At 44.5% G+C, this 18,216-nt stretch overlaps 1 protein-coding gene across 3 annotated transcripts in view; it reads right to left on the bottom strand.

Moving 5' to 3' along the window:
* Positions 1-338: 338 nt before the first annotated feature.
* LOC111149965 (metallophosphoesterase domain containing 2) overlaps positions 339-18,216 on the bottom strand; it is a 176,358-nt gene continuing 158,480 nt past the window's right edge. For 2 of the 3 annotated variants that reach the window (XM_022507238.1, XM_022507239.1), the window contains exons 5-7: positions 8,286-8,401; positions 4,577-4,690; positions 339-1,740 (exon numbers count right to left, since the gene is read on the bottom strand). In XM_022507238.1, the coding sequence (XP_022362946.1) occupies positions 1,622-1,740; positions 4,577-4,690; positions 8,286-8,401 (349 nt within the window). In that variant the 3' untranslated portion in view covers positions 339-1,621. The remainder of the gene's footprint in view (positions 1,741-4,576; positions 4,691-8,285; positions 8,402-18,216) is intronic. The other variant, XM_022507240.1, reaches the window with a different exon arrangement.

Raw genomic sequence — 18,216 nt, 5'->3', positions numbered from 1 at the left:
AGCACGCACACAACCACAAAACCATCCCTAGCCTCCACTGCATGTGACCCTTCCTACAGAAATCACAATGGTCAAGACGAAATAGTCACCCTCGGAAGCCTACAGCAAGATAGATGACAGTATGATGGAAGGAAAGAGGAGACTGAGTGCCTTATCGATCTACCTGCTGGCCTGTGAATGGTGGGTAATAAAAATTTATTGAAAATCAGAAAAAAAAAATCACTTATTCTAATTCTTCTGGAAGGCAGTACTAATGTTGCATATGAATAAATCCCCCCACCCCTTCCCCAGGACTAAACCACCATCCTCCTACCAGCCAACCCTCCAAACAGGACAGATTTAAAAATCTTGCAATTTTATTTGCATATAAAGGCCGCTAGATATAGAATATCACAATAAATTTAAAAGAAACAACTGCTTTCCTAAATTTCATTAACAAGATAACATAAAATAGAATAAAGCTCAACAGCATTTACAATGGGAAAACAGAAATGACTATTAGCGACAATATTTTGTGCTAGCGAAGATTGCATCGACACACAGTGCAAAATGGGGGGAGGGAGAGGAAGTAAGAAGACAATGCAGGGTATTTAAATATAAAGGACGACTAAGCCTTATTTTAGTTACCTTCCATTGCATCCACGTAAGTCTGTACATGCCTGTAACTGTACCTAGACTTAACTCAAGCTCTTTGAGACCTTGAGCTCTGAGACAATGTGTCAGCCCCTTCGGACTTCTGATGCCCTGCTATAAAGCATCCCTTTGCAGTTGTACTGTCCTTGGCAATATTAAACTCCTAACTTAGTCATAATACACAAAAAATATTTATATATATAAACCCATACTGAAAAGGAATCTGCACGCTCAATTGTTTTTTTAACTGTATGAAATACCTGCTCTTGACAGATTCCATTTCCATATTTTTAAAGCTAAAATAATTTAAAAGAAACAAACAAACAATGAGATCTTGTATAACCACAGTACAGATCTCACTAGCTAAGCCATCCTTTAAACGAGGGCCGTTTTCTTCCCTGGACGCAGCTTTCTTTATAGTGAGAGTGTGAAGAGAAGTCTTTTCCACGCCTACTTTTGCTGAAAAGATTGCTATAAATCCAGGCCATGTCTGCAAAAAAGAAGGGTTACCAAGAAAACAACAACAACAAAACATCAAAAAATAAAACACTTCAAACAATACTCTTAAACAGTTGTGCAAATCTGGGTGGTTTTTAAAACACTACCTACCTGTTTTTCTTTCTTTTTTTTTTTTTCCTTTTTCTTCCAGCTTAAAGCATATTAAAATAAGACTTTCATCACCTTTTTAAAAAGAAAGCTTGGCTGTCCTTTGGCGAATACTAACAATTTACAATGGCGTGGCCTTTGAGAAAACGGAAGTCATTTTATAAATTCACAATGCTCCTTTCATTTCGAATGGATGCCCCATTTAAAAAAAATAATAATAAAATAAAGGAGAAGCACAACCTCTAGCGTCATTTGTGTTCCAGTAATTTACAAAAAGAACTCACAGGATTTGGAAATAAACAAGTAAGAGAATGTAAGTTTATAATTAGAAAAATGGCAGTTTATAGACCTTCCCTCACATTCCAATTGGGCTTTCGGAGCTTCAGGAACCCTGTGGGTTTGGAAGGTCAAATATAATTGGAGGGTTGGTCGGTTGAAAGCTGACTGTACACGTTGAGGCATTGATGTACGTTGTATAACCGTCGGTCATAATGCCGTAACCTGTGGAGACAGAGTGTCATGCTTTACTGTAATAGATACAAATGAGAGTGACTCAGTGGTGAGCTGTCACGCAAGGAAAACTAAAAAAATCTTTGCCAGTGGGCAGTGAGATGAGATTCAATGAAGCCTCCCCAGATGATAACAGCTTTCGGAAGCTGCCTTCCAATTACATTCTGTTTTCTTTAAAGGGAGAATCCTCACTTCAAAGAAAAGTGATTCTTTTTTTCTCTACTTAAGCATTAGATTTGTCAGGGAAAGACTGTGATTTCTTTCGTAGTGTGAATAAAGAAAAAAAACATTTTCCCCCTCTTTTTAAAATACGATTTTCATTTCAAAGCCCTGCATTAATTATTGAGTTCTAGGAACAGAAAGAGTAAAGGGATTCCACAGGGTACACACCTCCAAACCCCACACGGGCTTCGGGACAGGTGTGGAGGGAAAGGGCGCTGCATTGGGATCTAGGAGGGGTAGGTGTGCAGCTTCCTTATCTAGGAGATAATCTCTAAACTGCCTCAGTGGAAGTTAACAATACCAGAACTTATCTCCCTCGAATTGTGTGGCTTTGGTACTGAGTTCCGTTTCATTCAAATAAGCCAAGTAATCGCTTTTCCCAGTGATTTGCAGAGACATCACCAGAGGTTCAAGCAAGAATGCTTCCTGCATGCAGTACATAAATCTCTCATGACCTATTGGAAGAAAACTAAGAAAGTTTCTCTGGGTCTTCGGTATGTAGCTCCCTTTTATAATTTTTAATTTGTTGACATTTTCAGCATGTTTGCAAGTTTGCACATTTCCCTGGACACCTTATACCTACCTTAGAGCCTCTAGAATTAAGTTTGTAATTCTGTGTTGGTATCAGGTTCTTGTGGAATAGAAAAATATGCATGTGAGAAATTAAATTACCAGGACTTACAGAAATAGCTGAGGTTTTTTCCTTTCCTTTCCTTTTTTCTTTTTTTTCTTTCTTTCTATTTGCTAAAATGTGTCCAAGTAAGCCTGTGGAGAGCTTAATGAGGGTCAATGGAAAAATCTCTTAAGAAAAGAAAAGAGGCATTTAAAATGTGCACTGTTTAGTTCTGGGGTCATAAAGTCTTGTTATCTCTCTCCATCAAGAGGTTGGTATTTGCCCTCTCTCTGCCCTCTTCAGCTGTCTTAAGTGAATAAAAGTGAGACAAGTTTATTTGAATATGATCTCCTCCCTTTTAAGCAAGTTTATTATTTTGGGACTTCAGTGGAATTCCCCAATTGTCTGGCTAGCTTAAAGCTAATTAATGATTAAAAAAAAAAAAAAAGGATGACATACAAACTCATAGGCATGCTGCAGGAATTCAAACCTGATAACTGTCCCCCAGAAATGCCGGTTAGACACGCGCTCCCATCCCCTGCCCCCCCCCCCCACGGATCCTGAACCACGCCTTAGAGAAGTCCCCCCTTCTCTGGGACTAGGGCTCAAAGTCAGGGTAGGACAATGCCCACTCTTGGGAAGTTGCACCCCAGCATTCCGTGCGCTCGGCTGGTGCCTGCCCTTGGATTTTCTCAGGCATTAGTAGGATGATTTTCAATACATAATGCTTTTAAATCCACGCCTAACCCAGAAGCCAATGGATTTGTGGGCTTTGAACAGCACACTTTGTTTTCTCATTTCATCAGACACAGAGGCCTCAGCAACTCACCTGCAGATTCATAAATGACTGCGGAGGACAAGCTGTAAGGGGGAGCGGGAGAAAATACAGCAGCTGTCTACTATGTAAACGCACCCACGGCACGAAAAGCTCCGGAACTGGGAGAGACCGGTAGGGCCAGGAAATAGAAGCCCTGCTGAAGGACATTTTTGTACATGTCTAAAAACCCTCACTTAAAAAAGGAAGGAAAGACAAAACCTAGAACCGTCAAGTTTCCTGGGAGGCTTTCGGGTTCTGTGAACTTGACTCCAGCTTACTGTGAAAGGCAGAACTAGAGGCAACTGGACCAGCTCCCATTAAGGCGAAATTAAATTATTCTGTTTAGCCTCAGCCTGACCCTAAGAGTGCTAATGATTTCTGAGAAGTCTGAAAGGGTTTTCTGAGGTTTGTAAGGAAACAACTACCTGCAAATGTGCAGGTTCCTGCCGCTTCTGTTCTAGAACCTTCACTGCATGTCTCAAGTTATCTGTTTCAGAGAATGCCTTTTCTTCCTGGGTCTTCACATGTGTTCCATATGAAACACAGTATTTACAGGTAGAAAGAGGCCACGGAAGCTATTTTGTCTAATATCTAGCCCATTTCTTCTATCTTAAAGAAAAAAAAATATGTCCTTTTTGACCTCAAGTCTGCTCTCCATTGGTGGTTAGTAAACATTCCTCCCGGAAGCTCTGAGATTCCAGAAGTTGCCTGGGGGAGTGCTGGGCTTTCCATAGGATGAACCAAACCTAGTTCTTTCTCTCCACTTTCTCTCTGCTTCAGAGAGAGCAGCTCCACATAAAACACCCATCAGGGCACCTGGGTGGCTCAGTGGGTTAAAGCCTCTGCTTTCGGCTCGGGTCATGATCTCAGGGTCCTGGGATCGAGCTCCACATCGGGCTCTCTGCTCAGCGGGGAGCCTGCTTCTCCCTCTCTCTCTGCCTGCTTCTCTGCCTACTTGTGATCTCTGTCAAATAAATAAATAAAATCTTTAAAAAAAAAACAAACACGCATCAGTGTCAAAAGCAGGTGCTTCTCCTTAAAAAAGGGTTCTGTCCCTGGTAAAAAGTTTGACAACCACTGCTCCAGTCATTCCCAGGGTAGCCGAGGTCCCCACTCTGGAATGAGTTCACGGATGATGACACAGCATCTTGTGAATGCCTTTCTTCTGATCTTACCTTCATGGATGCCACCAAAAACGTGGAGCTTGGGCCGGACTCGCCTCTGGACGGTGTTTAAAAGCTCCACGCAGCCCACTCTTTGAAGCTCCTTTGGAACCCAGTCTCGAAAACCTATGGGCAAAATGCAATCAATACTCTTAATTTTCCTTCTTCAGGTAAGGTTTCATTTAGACTTTCAGGAAGCCATAACTCACAGAAGGTTTATTACATTATCTGTAATCCTAGCCTCTCCATTAAAGCTCACAATGGCTTTTAAGGAACTTTTCACTTGTCACTTTGTCTTCTTTAGGTTCTTGAAACTTTTTTTTTTTGTTTCCATTTTTTTCTTTCTGTTAATTAACATTTTTTTTTTTTTCTGTAAGGGATTTGATTTATGCTTTGTTTCAAATTTTCATGGGCCTAATGACATGTATTCCCGGCAGTTCCCGCAATATCTCTTTCTTTTACAATTCAGTTACTTTTTCCTTTATTATATCTTTCTTATAGCAGTTTACCTCTAAGATGGCTCAAAGAAGACAGGCTAGGAAGGGCTGTCCATAAACTGGCCACAAGATACCCAGCCCTCCTTAGGTACATCAGCTCTTAACCCTTGGTGGTTCCTGCTGACCAAATCTTGGAAATGTCCAGCTCTTCCTCAAGTCTCCTCTCTAACAATAGGCAACAACGTGACCTCATGGCGGCATCCCGTAAGCTGGGGCTAATTGACTACCTTTAAAGTAAAAGCCGCTTACTTCCATGCTTAATGCAGAAAATCCATAAAAACGGACATCAATTATGGCACAAGTCAGGTATCTGAATGATGATGGTCAAAATGGAACCCATACGCCTCAGCAGGATGGGTATAAAGAAGGCAGGTGGGACTAACAGCTAAATCGTCATCTGTGAGAATCCAGACCATAGCTTCATTAGGGGATTTCTGCTATTTAGAAATGATCAGGGAGAAATGGACAGATAAGCTTGTTCCACTTTGCTTGAAGAAACTGTAGAAATGAAAATATAGCATCTCTGTACAAATAGGTTACGTGGAGGTTGGGAAATGGCTGGAGAGGCTGGAAAGAACATCAGATGAAAATGGGGGCCCCATAAAACTTCAACCAGGGGTTTTAAAACTGTTAATCAGAGAAAAAAAAATCCTTAATCCACAGTGACTGGCATATTCTGGCATATTCCCTCATGGATGTCTTTTTCTCGAAGGGGGAAAATATCTAATTCATATATAATCAACCTGAGAAGGCAGCCTGTTTCTACCATAATAGTAAAGTCTCACAGAGCTTTACTCATAGAGTAAAGTCTCTTTCCTCCTCAGTGGGGCCCATCTTCATCTCCCACCCCAATCCGGCATTTCCACAAGAATCCCAATAATGTACTGATTAAGGTTCAACCTCACCTTGTGAAAACCTTGCCTGACCTTTTATTTTGGAACTCCTTGAGGAAGAACTCACTTTGCCATATGCATAGCCCTCTCCAGATTACTCCATGTTTGCTACAGAGAGAGGGATGGTAAGCTCCCTGTGGAAAGTTCCTGGGATGTCTGAATTCTTTGGAGGCTAGAATTCAGACTTATTACTACTGCCATTGGCTTCTGTACCAAAATTAATGGTTTGATGAACCTGTCAATCAATTGTTCTGTCCAAAGTTGTGTTCCAGATAACACTTGAGTCATGTGGATGTTTCTGTGGTGAGAATATCCCAGTCTTATTTACAATACACAACCTTAGGGGAATCATGTCTGTACCCAAGGAGGCTGCTCAGTAAAAGGATCAAGTTGGCTGGGATGCCCTCTCTGTAGGTCTTGATGGGTAACTCATGCTGATCAGATATTTAGCTAGCCACCATTCAGGAGTTAGTCTCTAATGACTGCAAAATAGGGAAATTAATGAATTATGGATGATACTTGTTGTTGGTAAGTATAATCTTTTAAAACATGGGATGGGATGGGATGGGATGGGATGAAATAGGGAAAAAAGCATGGGGATGGTAATTCTTAAATATTGAAAAAGTCAGGAAGTGCTAGATCTTGTGCAAATCTGGACAATCTCCCTATCTGCAACAGAGCTGGCTTCTCTTCTCTTGCTTCTCCCTATCATTAAAATGTGCCACCATAACTCACACCTGGGTCCTCCCTTTGACTATTTCTATGTGAAACACAGAGCACTCCCCTGGTAAGAGAAGGAAAGCAGCCCTACATGGGTTGGAGGAAACAATACTTACAAAGATTAAATTCACAGTAGGGGACATGTGTTAGATTTTCTTATTTTTCAGGTTGACAGAGGAGGGAAGTGATATGGACAACAACCGAAGCCAAAGGGAAAAATTGTGAAAATAATTGTATTTTCTTCCTTTTTCCAAACCAAACCTTGCTAGTACTATACATGTGGACATTTATTAAGAATGCACATTTCAGGGGCGCCTGGGTGGCTCAGTGGGTTAAGCCGCTGCCTTCGGCTCAGGTCATGATCTCGGGGTCCTGGGATCGAGCCCCGCATCGGGCTCTCTGCTCGGCGGGGAGCCTGCTTCCTCCTCTCTCTCTGCCTGCCTCTCTGCCTGCTTGTGATCTCTCTCTGTCAAATAAATAAATAAATAAAATCTTTAAAAAAAAAAAAAAAAGAATGCACATTTCATGTTACGTGTTTTTTTACCACAATCAAAGAAAAAGAAAACTCTCCTACTGAAAATGAAGTATCTTAATGTCTTGAGGACACCTCTGTTGGACAGGAAGGGTCCTGGCATAATAGATACCAGACAGATGGGGACCAAGGTGATAGGCACGTTTGAAAAATGTTCTGTGGCTAAGCCAAAGAGATCACAAGTTCTTGAATAATTAAAAGATAATCATATAAGTCAAAGAATCATCTTCTAGGCCATAATCTTCATAACTAAAGGTAGCTCTGAAGCATGCTGGTGATCTAAACCGGATGTGGGTTCAAGGATTCTGTAGGATGACTGTCTCTAAGTAACTTTCAACATAAGTCCTTATTTAACACCGTAGGTTTAAAAAAAAAAAGAAAAGAAAGAAGAATTCTTTGCTCATATAATCAGCTCAAGCGTTAAACTTTTAAAGATTTCCTAGGTCTATTATATGGAAAAGGAAAATGAGCTACTTTATCTTATCTCTAGGAGAAAGAGAGGGACAGAGACAGAGAGACAGAGAGAGAAAAGGGAGGCAGAGGGAGAGGGAGAGAGAATTTCAAGCAGACTCCACGCTGAGCACAGAGCCCAACGTGAGGCTCGATCCCACTACCGGAGCCGAAACCAAGAGCCAAATGCTTAACTAACTGTGCCACCCAGGCACCCCAAATGAGCTACTTTAAACAAAAGTTTCCATCATTTCATTCCCTCACAAGCCCTGTGACTGGGAGGTCTGCGTCTGCCTTCCATTGCCCACCCCACCTCCCTCACTCCTAAGTGAGTACAGTTCCTAAAATAAACGATTGAGCTCAAAAGGCTGTGGTGCTCCACACTCATTTGATTTTCCCTGACTCAACGAAATAAAAAAATTTAATTTCAAGAACACCTGTAAGCCCAGCAGAACTGCTGAGTTTAATTATCATACTGGTTTCTTTTAAAGACGTTGACTTCTCTTTTTGTGTTCGCTTTTTATTTTTTGAAGGAAAAGGATTGTATCCCTGAAGCATTATTTATTATGCTTTATTATTATGAAAAAAGGCATCCCTTATGACAAAAGGACAACCTTTGCTTCACTTACCTAGAGGAGGTCCGTGTGTCATGAGTATGTCGATGCCCTCAGGGATGAGGTTCCACTTGTCCAGCAGAGACTGACCTCTGGGCAGGTTAAAGCCCCATCCATTAAACCACGGGGTCCTTTGGGGGAGATAATGCACACGGTATCAGGCCAGCAGAGCCGCGTTTCCGCTCGATAATATTTCTCTCCCGCACATTCCCCCCACGGTGTGCATTGCTCTCTTTTCTCTTTTTGAGGGCTGGCCCTGGCAGCGGGATGCTTTTTTGTTGACTGCTTCAAAACCAAGGCATTTGAAAGCAAGTGTGGAGCCGAATTGTTCAACCAGAGAGGGGCACACGAGTCTCTACAGTGGAGACTCTCCCAGCAGACCTCTATCAAAATTTTAACAATGCTTTGTCTTCTCCCCCAAATCTTCATGCTTCCTAAGATGCCTAGTTCCGATCCGAAGCATTTCCACCCTTCCTGCAGTATCTCAGAGCTCAGAAATTCTGATCCGCCCCGATCACCATAACACTGCTTCACCACGAGCATTCTTACTAACGCGCCTGGAGAAAAAGCCGGTGGTCAGAAGGCAGAGTGCAAATCCCTGTACACGGAGATGTTCTAAATACGCTGGACAGAGAAAGCTGAAAAAAATACAGGGGCTCTGACAGGGGAACAGGGAACAAAGAGCAAAGGTGGGCTTTTCCTCTTGTCATCAAAAGGAAGATTTGGGGGTCACTCTGGAATCCGCTCTCCCGACAGGGAATGGAAGCAGTCCACCCTCTCCACAACTTCTGCTCCGGGAGCGAGTTTCTGAGACTGACCGCTTCATGCAGAAGTGAATGGGTTTGAGTCCCTCTTGTGAGCATCTCTAGTTGGTGCTGAACATGCCTCTACCATTTATAATAACAAGAGAATAACCATTTTTTCTCTACAGATGCTACCGGCTAAATCACATCAGAACAAAGCAGTTCCCAAGGCTGTCCTCCCGAACATCTAGTTACAACCTTTATTTTTTAAAAACGACTCTTTCCCCTCCTGTAGGAAAACTCCCACTTGCTAACGCATACATGCAAAAGATAAGCTGGTCAGTTTTCTGGATAAGCTGAACTTTTCTCTTCGACTTAAGTTGGCCCTTCCTTGCTGAAGAGGTGACCTGTGTCCAAGTCAGCCTGGTCTATCGACTGACCAAACGAGGTTGCACTCTTACTTAACGCCAGTCATGGGCCAGATAATCAGACTCTCTCAAGACTCAGAACTCGGAAATACGGACGCAGCATTCATTTGGTGTAGGAAAGGACAGAATGAAAGGAGGGTACCTGAAAACCATGTGAAAATTCATCTTACAAATAAGAACCTCAGTTCCCACTGATGTGCTTGAAAGAAAGTTCCAGAGATAACAGACTGTGTGGCCCCAGCTAGAAAAAGTGAAAGCAAGAAAGTATCTGACCTGGTTCCTATAATTATTTTCCAAGTTCCTAAGCCATCTTCAGGGGTTTACTTAGAGTAACAATAATAACTTTCAAAGCTATTAATTGCCAAGGGCTTACCCTGTGTCAAGAAACCATTCTAAACACTTTATTTGTATTAACACATTTAAACTTCACAACGAGCTTATGAGGTAGCTACTAGTACTAATTCCATTTTACAGATGAGGAAACTGAGGCACAGAGAGCTTAAGTAAGCACAACCAGTAAGCCGGATATGAACCCAAACAATCTGGTTCCAAAACCCATATACTCTCAGCTATCCCACAACTCCTCTTCTGACATAGTACTTGGCCTGGGTGAGCTTCTTCGGTACTCATTTAAGTTTAAGTGTCTTGTTGCTTCAAGTCAAATGAGCTCTGAGCTGGGATCAGGCACATGGTTCTGAAATCCAGCAATGAGAGCGTGGAGTGGACACCAGTGGTGTCTGCCTGTCCAGCTCTTTCACCCTTCTTTTGGTAACGGCCTCTGAATTTTCTTTGCAGAACCTCTCCCTCCCGCTCTCGGTACATGTGCTGTGCTAACGCTAGCTCATCACTGCTCTAGGATCTCCCTGAACAGAAACTGGTCTAGGGATGTGCGTATGGCCAAGCTGGGAGTCATCCTCAGGCTCTTGCTGGTGCTACTGAAAAAGAGGTCATGGGTTCCTCTCTGGGATCCTGGGTCTTGAGAACTCTGTAGGCTTGGAATTGCCTGGGGGCTTTGGCTTAGCCACCATGCAGAGAGCCTGTGCTTGAGAATCAAACCATTACCAAAAAAAAAAAAAAAAAAAAAAAAAAAGAAAGAAAGAAAGAAAGAAAGGAAAAAGCAAGCAAAGAAACAAGAGTACCCGGATGACCTTGTTGGACATATGGATCCACCTGTACCTAAAGCCAATCATACATTTCCTTCCAAGTATTTAAGCTAATAAAATATTTTTCTTTTTATTAACTTGAGTTAGGTTTTTTTCCACAAGTGAAAGAGTCCTAATACATAAAATTGTCATATTTAGTGTGAAAACGACTTCTGTATTTATGGTAGGCAACAATGTCCACCCCCACTCCCACCCCAAAGATGTCCATTCCTGATCCCTGGAACCTGTGAATCTATGACCCTACATGGCAAAGGGAACTAAGGATGCTGATGATGGAGTTCAGGAGCTCATCATGCTGACCTTAAAATGGGGGAGATTATCCTGGATCATCATGGGGGTAATCACATGGGTCGCCCAAAGCAGAGGAGAAAGGCAGAAGAGAGGAACAAAGTGATGTAACGTAAGGACTCAACCTGCTGTTGCTGGCTTCGCATGTGAAGGAGGAGGAACACAAGCCCAGGGATGTGGGCAGCCTCCAGAAACTGGAAAAGTTAAGGAAAGAAAAGGAATTCTCCCACAGAGCCCCCAGAAAAACAAACAAACGAAAACAAAAAACAAAACAGAGCCCTGCTGACATCCAGAGTTTAGCCAGACTTCTGACCGACCGATTGGAATATCCTAAATAGGTGTTACAAGTCACTAAACCTGCAGTGATTTGTTACAGCAGCCAAGAGGACACTGATACAGTGGCTAAAATGTCTGGGCCGTCTCTACCCTCCAGGAGCTGTACGCGGCACTGGGTCTTACCTAGCGCACCACCTAGCGCCTGTGCAGCCAATCAGCACAGCTCTTCTCAGCCACGCTCCCCTGCTCAGCTAGACGCTGTGCTTTCGGTTTCCTCGGAGGAAAAGGCAGCACTTGCTTTCTTATTCCAGGCTGCCAGGGAGGCACAGACATCGCAGGTCTGAGGGTAACGCGAGGTAGACCCTCTTAGGGTTCAATGAGCCAATCTTGCGTCCGTTTACCTTCTAGGACTTCCTACCTTAAGGTTCTTAAACATTTTCATTAGAGTCTGAAACAGACCTTTCCCAGTTTGGGATGCCCACCCTTCCCATTCATTTTACAGTGACCCCTTTCCATGATTTGTCTTAAAAGTAAAAAGAAAAAAAAATGGCAAGTTCAAAACCCAGTGAAAACTCAGTGAGCATTTTGGCATGAGAAAGAGAAAAATAAGCAAAAACATCTGTTTTCCTAGATTTTGAAAACAAGCTTCTGGGCCTATGGTTCCTGTCTGAATGGCAAATAAAGAAGGCTTGAAAGCGTCCCAAGCACACCCAAGTAGCTGGTACAATGAGGAGCTCTGATTTCACTGTCAGAGTCTGTCTGAGGGCAGTCAGCCTCTGGACTCCCAGGTCATCCCAGGGGATTCCAGAGTCATAGGAATAAGACTTCAATTTTCAGTCTTTCTAATTTTCTCTCGCAGAGGCTTCTCGGGAAACCCACAACCCTATTCCCCTAGGAAGTGCTCAGTTTTATAAGTGCTTTGCAAGAGTAAGACAAGCCCATTGTCTTTGGATACCCCAAATTTTATTTGGTTAATGTTAAACTTGTGACAAAATCCAGGAGTTTCCAAGTTAAGGGTAAACTTTAAAAATATCTGGCTTTCATTTTGACTCAAGCCTATATGGACATGTATGAAGTGAGACAGAATTTAAATTATAAGAAAAGGAACATTTATCCAGTCCCTGATATGCTTTACACAGAGGTTTTAACATAGACTATTAAACTTAATTACTCAAAACAATCCATGAATTAACAATCTGTGAGTACTGCCAGCTCTATTTTTAGATAAAAAGGCTGAAGATCAGTGATATCAAGTAACTTGTCAATATTCCTAGGATTGGTTAAGTAGCGAGCCCAGATTCAAGATTCAGATCTGCCGGCTCCAAAACCAGCTCTGGACTAGAAAGTTTCAGTTCCCCTGCACAAGTCTGAACTGAAATTTTCTAGTCCAATTGTGGTTTTGGCTTTCACACCTGTAAAGTAAAAACAGGGTCGCTCCATACAGTCGCTTAGGCTGTGCACTGCTCAACTTCAGGGGGTGCTGTGGTATTGTGTGATCGAAGTGGCTCTTAGCAAAAATGGAATGTGACTTCAATGATGTTATTATGGCTTTTATAGGATATTTTCTGTTCCTTTAGATCCTCCAAATAAGGCCTTTTCCACAAGACAACGCCAGCGAATCGGGAAAGCAGCCCAGTGATGTGTGCCAGAATTAACCCAGCATGGCTTTAATAAACAGGGGCACACAGAAGAGACCTATGTGTTCTGGCATCCATTTATAAACTCACGTGAACCTCTGATGAGAGGGATGGTCAGTGGGCCACTTTCCTCATCTGAAAAATGAATGAGTCCATGGATTTGACTACTGGTGATTTCAGGACTGCTTGTAGATTGCAGAAATCTCATGCAGGAGCCCCACACCCAAAGCAGGTACATGCAGGGGTGCTCTTGCTGGAGGGCTAGGAAGAAGGAGCTCTGAACCTGCTCACTCCCTGAGCTCCCTCCTCCTTTCTGACCTCTGCTTCCAAGCAAAGCCAGCAAAACACGGCACTTGATGGTCCTTCTGTGATCAAGAAATCCTAACATTCTCTAAGTCTGTGCAGACTATCCATGCTCTAAATAAATACTGTGACTCACTCACAATGAATTGCCGAAATTGCCTATAAGGGACCAAGTCCAGTGTGGAAGAAATAGCTGCACAGAGCAGAGACCAAATGTGTCAGTATCAATGAATAATGCTTTATCCAGTTGAGTTTCAACCTGAAACATGAAACCCCAGCAGTGAGCCCATCAGGGGTTCACTGGAAAATGTGTGCACAGTCAACCTCCAGAGCCCCACAATGGGTTTTGTTCTGCAGCAATGGGGGGTGAGGGGGGAGAGGTGGGGGAGGCATCCAGGGGAACAATGTCTATTGCCTCAACCAAGGACTTAGTAATTAGCTGTGACTAACAAATACCACATGGGAACCAACTTGTAAGGAAATGTCCCACAAAGCGCCCTATTGCCCGTAGGCCAATCAGAACGCGCAACCCATCCCCTTACAGAGAAGGATTAGAAAACTCTGGAAGGAAGGGGAGCACTACAGCTGCCTGAAGCCATTGGACCAAAGACTCAGATGGACAGAAGCTGCGGGTGCTTTCAGGGCTCCCTCCCCCTTGCTCTCACAATTAGGGGCACTTGGCTTCTCAGGGCCAAAAGTCCAGGGGCAGGCGCTAAGGGAGTTAATGTAGGCAGAACTTGTTCCAAACAATGTCAACACAAAACAGGTTTTCTATATGGAACTGGGTTGAGATGCAATCGCTGCAAAGGTCACCTGTGTTTGCAGTACACAGCGCTGTGGTGCGGGCAGAAGGGAGCTGCGGGACCATAAATCTGAGATTAGGACAGGTGAATGACTGTTTACACTCCCCTACCCAAGTCAGTGGGGGCTGGGCACGCCCCGGGAAAGCAGGATTTGGAAAAGAGAAGGTCCTGTTCTGCTCACAGGGGCTACTCAGGTTCACAGCCCTGGTACTTGCTGGTCAACATCTACAAATTCCCCAGGTTCAGACAAGCCCTGGGCAGGCTGCATCACAAAGACTCGAGATTGCTATTAATAGACTTCTAGGTGCCTCCTGCAAAGATTAAGGTTTGGGAGCCTGGTGGGTTTACATGGAAGGTGTAACGTGCAAGGGCTCACAGCTGGTATGTTGGCCGTGCCACTTAGAGCTGCGAGGACCTGGGGGGTTCTGTTTACCACACTTGTTATGGAGGTAGGGGGTATGAACATGGATTATGGAATCCCAGATCAATCAAGTCCCAGGTCTACTAGCTTGTCGGTCTCTTCATCTTTCAAACAAAAACAGAGTATCTGCTTATGTGGGTAAAGTGAGATCACTTCTGCAAAACTTTTGGCAGAATACTGGCACAAAGTATTAATGTGCGGCTTTTAATTTACATACAAGATATATCAGCAATATACGTGTAGGTGTATACCCACACGTACACACACACACACACACACACACACACACACACACACAGAGTCGCTCATGTTACTTTTTCTTTCTAGAATTTCCCAAGCTTCAGCTCATCAAATAACAGGCCCTCCTGCTCCAGACCTTTGAAGAGTCCCCAATGAATAGGCAAGCATGGCTAGATAGCTCGATGGAGCCTATTTCCTCTGGCTGATTACTTAGTAAAAGGCACTTCCTCAGGTCACTTTTGAGTGGAAGTTTTTCAAACAGGCACTTGCTCGCTGGCTCAGTCTCGCATAGACAATTCCGTGGAACGTAAGAGCACAGGGCAAAACGTTAGTCAAGGCTGCTTAGCTGGCTACCACAGGTGGTTAGATTTTGACAGGATCTTAAATTGGGAAAGTTCCAGGAAGGCGGTGACTTGGGGTCCTCGGAATATTAATAACAGGGCGCTTGGAGAGGCTCACTGGCAGCATGCACGAGCTACTAATTAACACCACTGCCATAGCCTGGCATCTCCGTGAAGCAGGATTCAGAAGCTAGGGGCCAGTTTCCACACACAGCCGCTTTTCTGAACGACACACTTCAGAATTGCAACCTTGCTCACGCCCCGCTCTCCCAGGCGCCATCGGCCCGTCTCCGACGGTATATCGCACCGGGTCCAACAGAAGCTAATTTAACCACCGCTGGTTAAAATCACACCGCACTTCACAGCCCCCTTCACATGCCATGAAGCTGTCACGATAATTCTTGATCTCCAGCTCACCTGACAGCTCAGCCCTCCCTCGACTGCAAAGCTTCCCGTCAGCTGGAAATCGCAGCTTCCCTGGCACCAGATGTGTCATCCTGAACATCCAGAGGAAAGGCAGACACCTGCCCCACTCCCTCCCTGGCCTCCTTTTTTCTTCTTAGCTCTGGAGTTTGTGAAGAAGCCAGCCTTCTCCCCCAAGTCCCTCCGCTTGGCAGCCTGGAAGTCACCCTTCCGTGCAATTAGAAAGAAGCATTGGCCCTCGGAGGAACTTCCCACGTTGCGCAGCGAGGAGACACACACACTAGTTGCCTCGGCTAGGAGAGAGAGGAACGGCTTAACTTCAGGGCGAGACTTACAGCCCCGTGCAGCTGCCTGGGTAGCCCGGTTGGCCCAAACCACAGGTTCAGTTGCCTGAAAGGCCAGTGCCGGCTTCTCTCTCACACCAGCTATCTAGTCCCATCTCTTCCCTGTGACTCTGCAACGCGCTCTTGCCTTCTTGAGGGCCTTGGAGGAAGACAGACACTATCCTGATAAAGGGCCGGCGGGGGTGAATAGAATACCGTGGTCTGTGTGCTGTGGGCGGCACAGGAACAAATCTCACCTGCAGGGGGCACCTGAGGCCCCGGAGCTGGAAGCAGAGGCTTTATAAACCAAAGACATGTGCCTTTGCAAACATGCCAACTGTGTCCCTCTTTTTGGTAACGAATAAAGGTACAAGTGTCATAATTAAGCCTCTGTTACCCATTTTCCTTTCCCCTGCTGGAAAGGAGATGGTATAAGCGGAGTTTGCTTTAAGAACCAAGGGCAGGGGGCACCTGGATGGCTCAGCTGGTTAAGCAACTGCCTTCAGCTCAGGTCAGGATCCTGAAGTCCTAGGATTGAGTCCCACATCAGGCTCTCTGCTCAGCGGGAGTCTGCTTCTCCCTCTGACTCTCCCCTTCTCGTTTTCTCTCTCTCATTCTCTCAAATAAGTAAAATCTTGAAAAAAACAAAACACAAGGGCAGGGGGGAAGGCACAAAACAAAACCCCACTATGACCTGTTTTCCAATGTGGTGTGCCTTGAATTATTAAAAATAACATTACAGCATCTGTTGCCTTCCAACTGGGCTGTGTGGGAGGCTAAGCTCATCAACCATGCAAAGAGCCTGACAGGGTAGAGGGAAGGCCAGGGCAGGACCTCCGTCTTGGTGGGCAGGTGAAGCAGATTTGGGGAATGCCCAGGTGCATCCAGAAACAGCATTTTGTTTTGTGGCTGAGGAAATTAGAGGACCAATACCAGGGTGCCCAGACCAGAAAATGGGCCCCATGTTGCCCTTTAACCCCCAGCAGGGAGAAATCCTCAAAGATGGAGATCAGCCAACTGTCCAGGCTTAAAAGAAAAAGGGAGGCTCAGTGGATGGTGAGGAGGAGATAAGAAAAGCAGCATTCCTTTTTTTTTTTTTCTTCCTTTTTGGGTGATTTTTAAAATTTTGGTAAACAATGTATAACATAAAGCTTACCACTTTAGCCATTTTTAAAAGTGGATAATTCAGTGGCAGTCAGTACACTCACAACATTGTGCAACCATCACCACTATCCAGGCTCCAGAACTTTCTCCTCATTCCAGACTGAAGCTCTACATCCATGAAACAACAGTTCCCTTCTCCCCGCGATCCCTCCAGATCCTGGCAACCACCGTTCTACTTTGTGTTTCTGAACAGGACTACTGCAGGTGTCTCACGGAAGCAGAATCATACCACATTTATCCTTGGCTCTGGCTTATTTCCATTAGTACAATGTGTTCATGGTTCGCCCACACCATAGCATGTAGTGGGAAATCCACTCCCTTTTATGGCTCAATACTATCCCATGGTACGGCTACACAAGATCCAATTTCTCATCGAAGGTTTCTGAAAGTCTAGGATGTGCCAGGCATGAAGCTTGGCCATAGGGAGACATGGGGTCCCTTGCTTTGTGAAGCTGTGTGGTTACTGAGTTGAATGCCCAGTGAGGATGGGCTCAGTAGGGTACTCGTGGGGCAATTACTCATTCAACAAACATAACCTATTGTCAACCAGCAAGGCTTGTCGTGGGCTAGGTTCTGGCAAGGCAGATGCGGGAAGTCCAAAATTGAATATTGTTTCCAGGATAAACTCACAGCTTGCCATCTCACAGGTGAGGCTGCCCTGGACAGAAGGCCTCCATTTCTAAGTAATCTAATTTCAGAAGAACTTGGGGAACACCAGAATGATCTGAGAATTAATCCAGCAATTTCAAGGGAAAACTGGCCCACGGGCAACCAGGTGACGGGGAGCCTACTTGACAGGACTTTTGGGGGGAGGTTTCCCTCCATTTCCTCCCACATACTCCTTAATAAGGCCAGGCAGCTGAAGCCAGGACCACAAGACACAAAACCACATCCTACTGAAGACTGAGCTGGTGAGGGCAATGTGTGTCAGACGCCTGGCAGGTTCCAAAGCACAGGACAAGCAGGATGGGAGGAGACAGGAAGATGGCCAAGTACTCAGGCAACTTGGCAGAGGACATCTGTACCTCCCACCTCCCTCTCCCCCTTTTCTACCCTGCAGACGGTCACAGAAACCTAGTAGGTAGAGGAAGAGTTTCCTAACTTAGATTTCCAAAAGAGCAAGAAAAGGAGGGAAAGTGTATTCAGGATTAGTGGCATTTGTCTTGTTATATAGTGAACTCAAGAACTGATTTTAAGGGGCGACTGGGTGGCTCAGTGGGTTAAGCCTCTGCCTTCAGCTCAGGTCATGATCTCAGGGTCCTGGGATCGAGCCCCGCATCGGGCTCTCTGCTCAGAGGGAGCCTGCTTCCTCCTCTCTCTCTGCCTGCCTCTCTGCCTACTTGTGATCTCTCTGTCAAATAAATAAATAAAAATCTTTAAGAAAAAAAAAAAA

Source organism: Enhydra lutris, unplaced genomic scaffold (assembly GCF_002288905.1).
Source record: "Enhydra lutris kenyoni isolate GAN:26980312 unplaced genomic scaffold, ASM228890v2 scaffoldscaffold22, whole genome shotgun sequence".
Classification (NCBI taxonomy): Eukaryota; Metazoa; Chordata; class Mammalia; order Carnivora; family Mustelidae; genus Enhydra; species Enhydra lutris.
The sequence above is the reverse complement of the archived record's forward strand: the minus strand, read 5'-3'. Positions and strand labels throughout refer to the sequence as shown.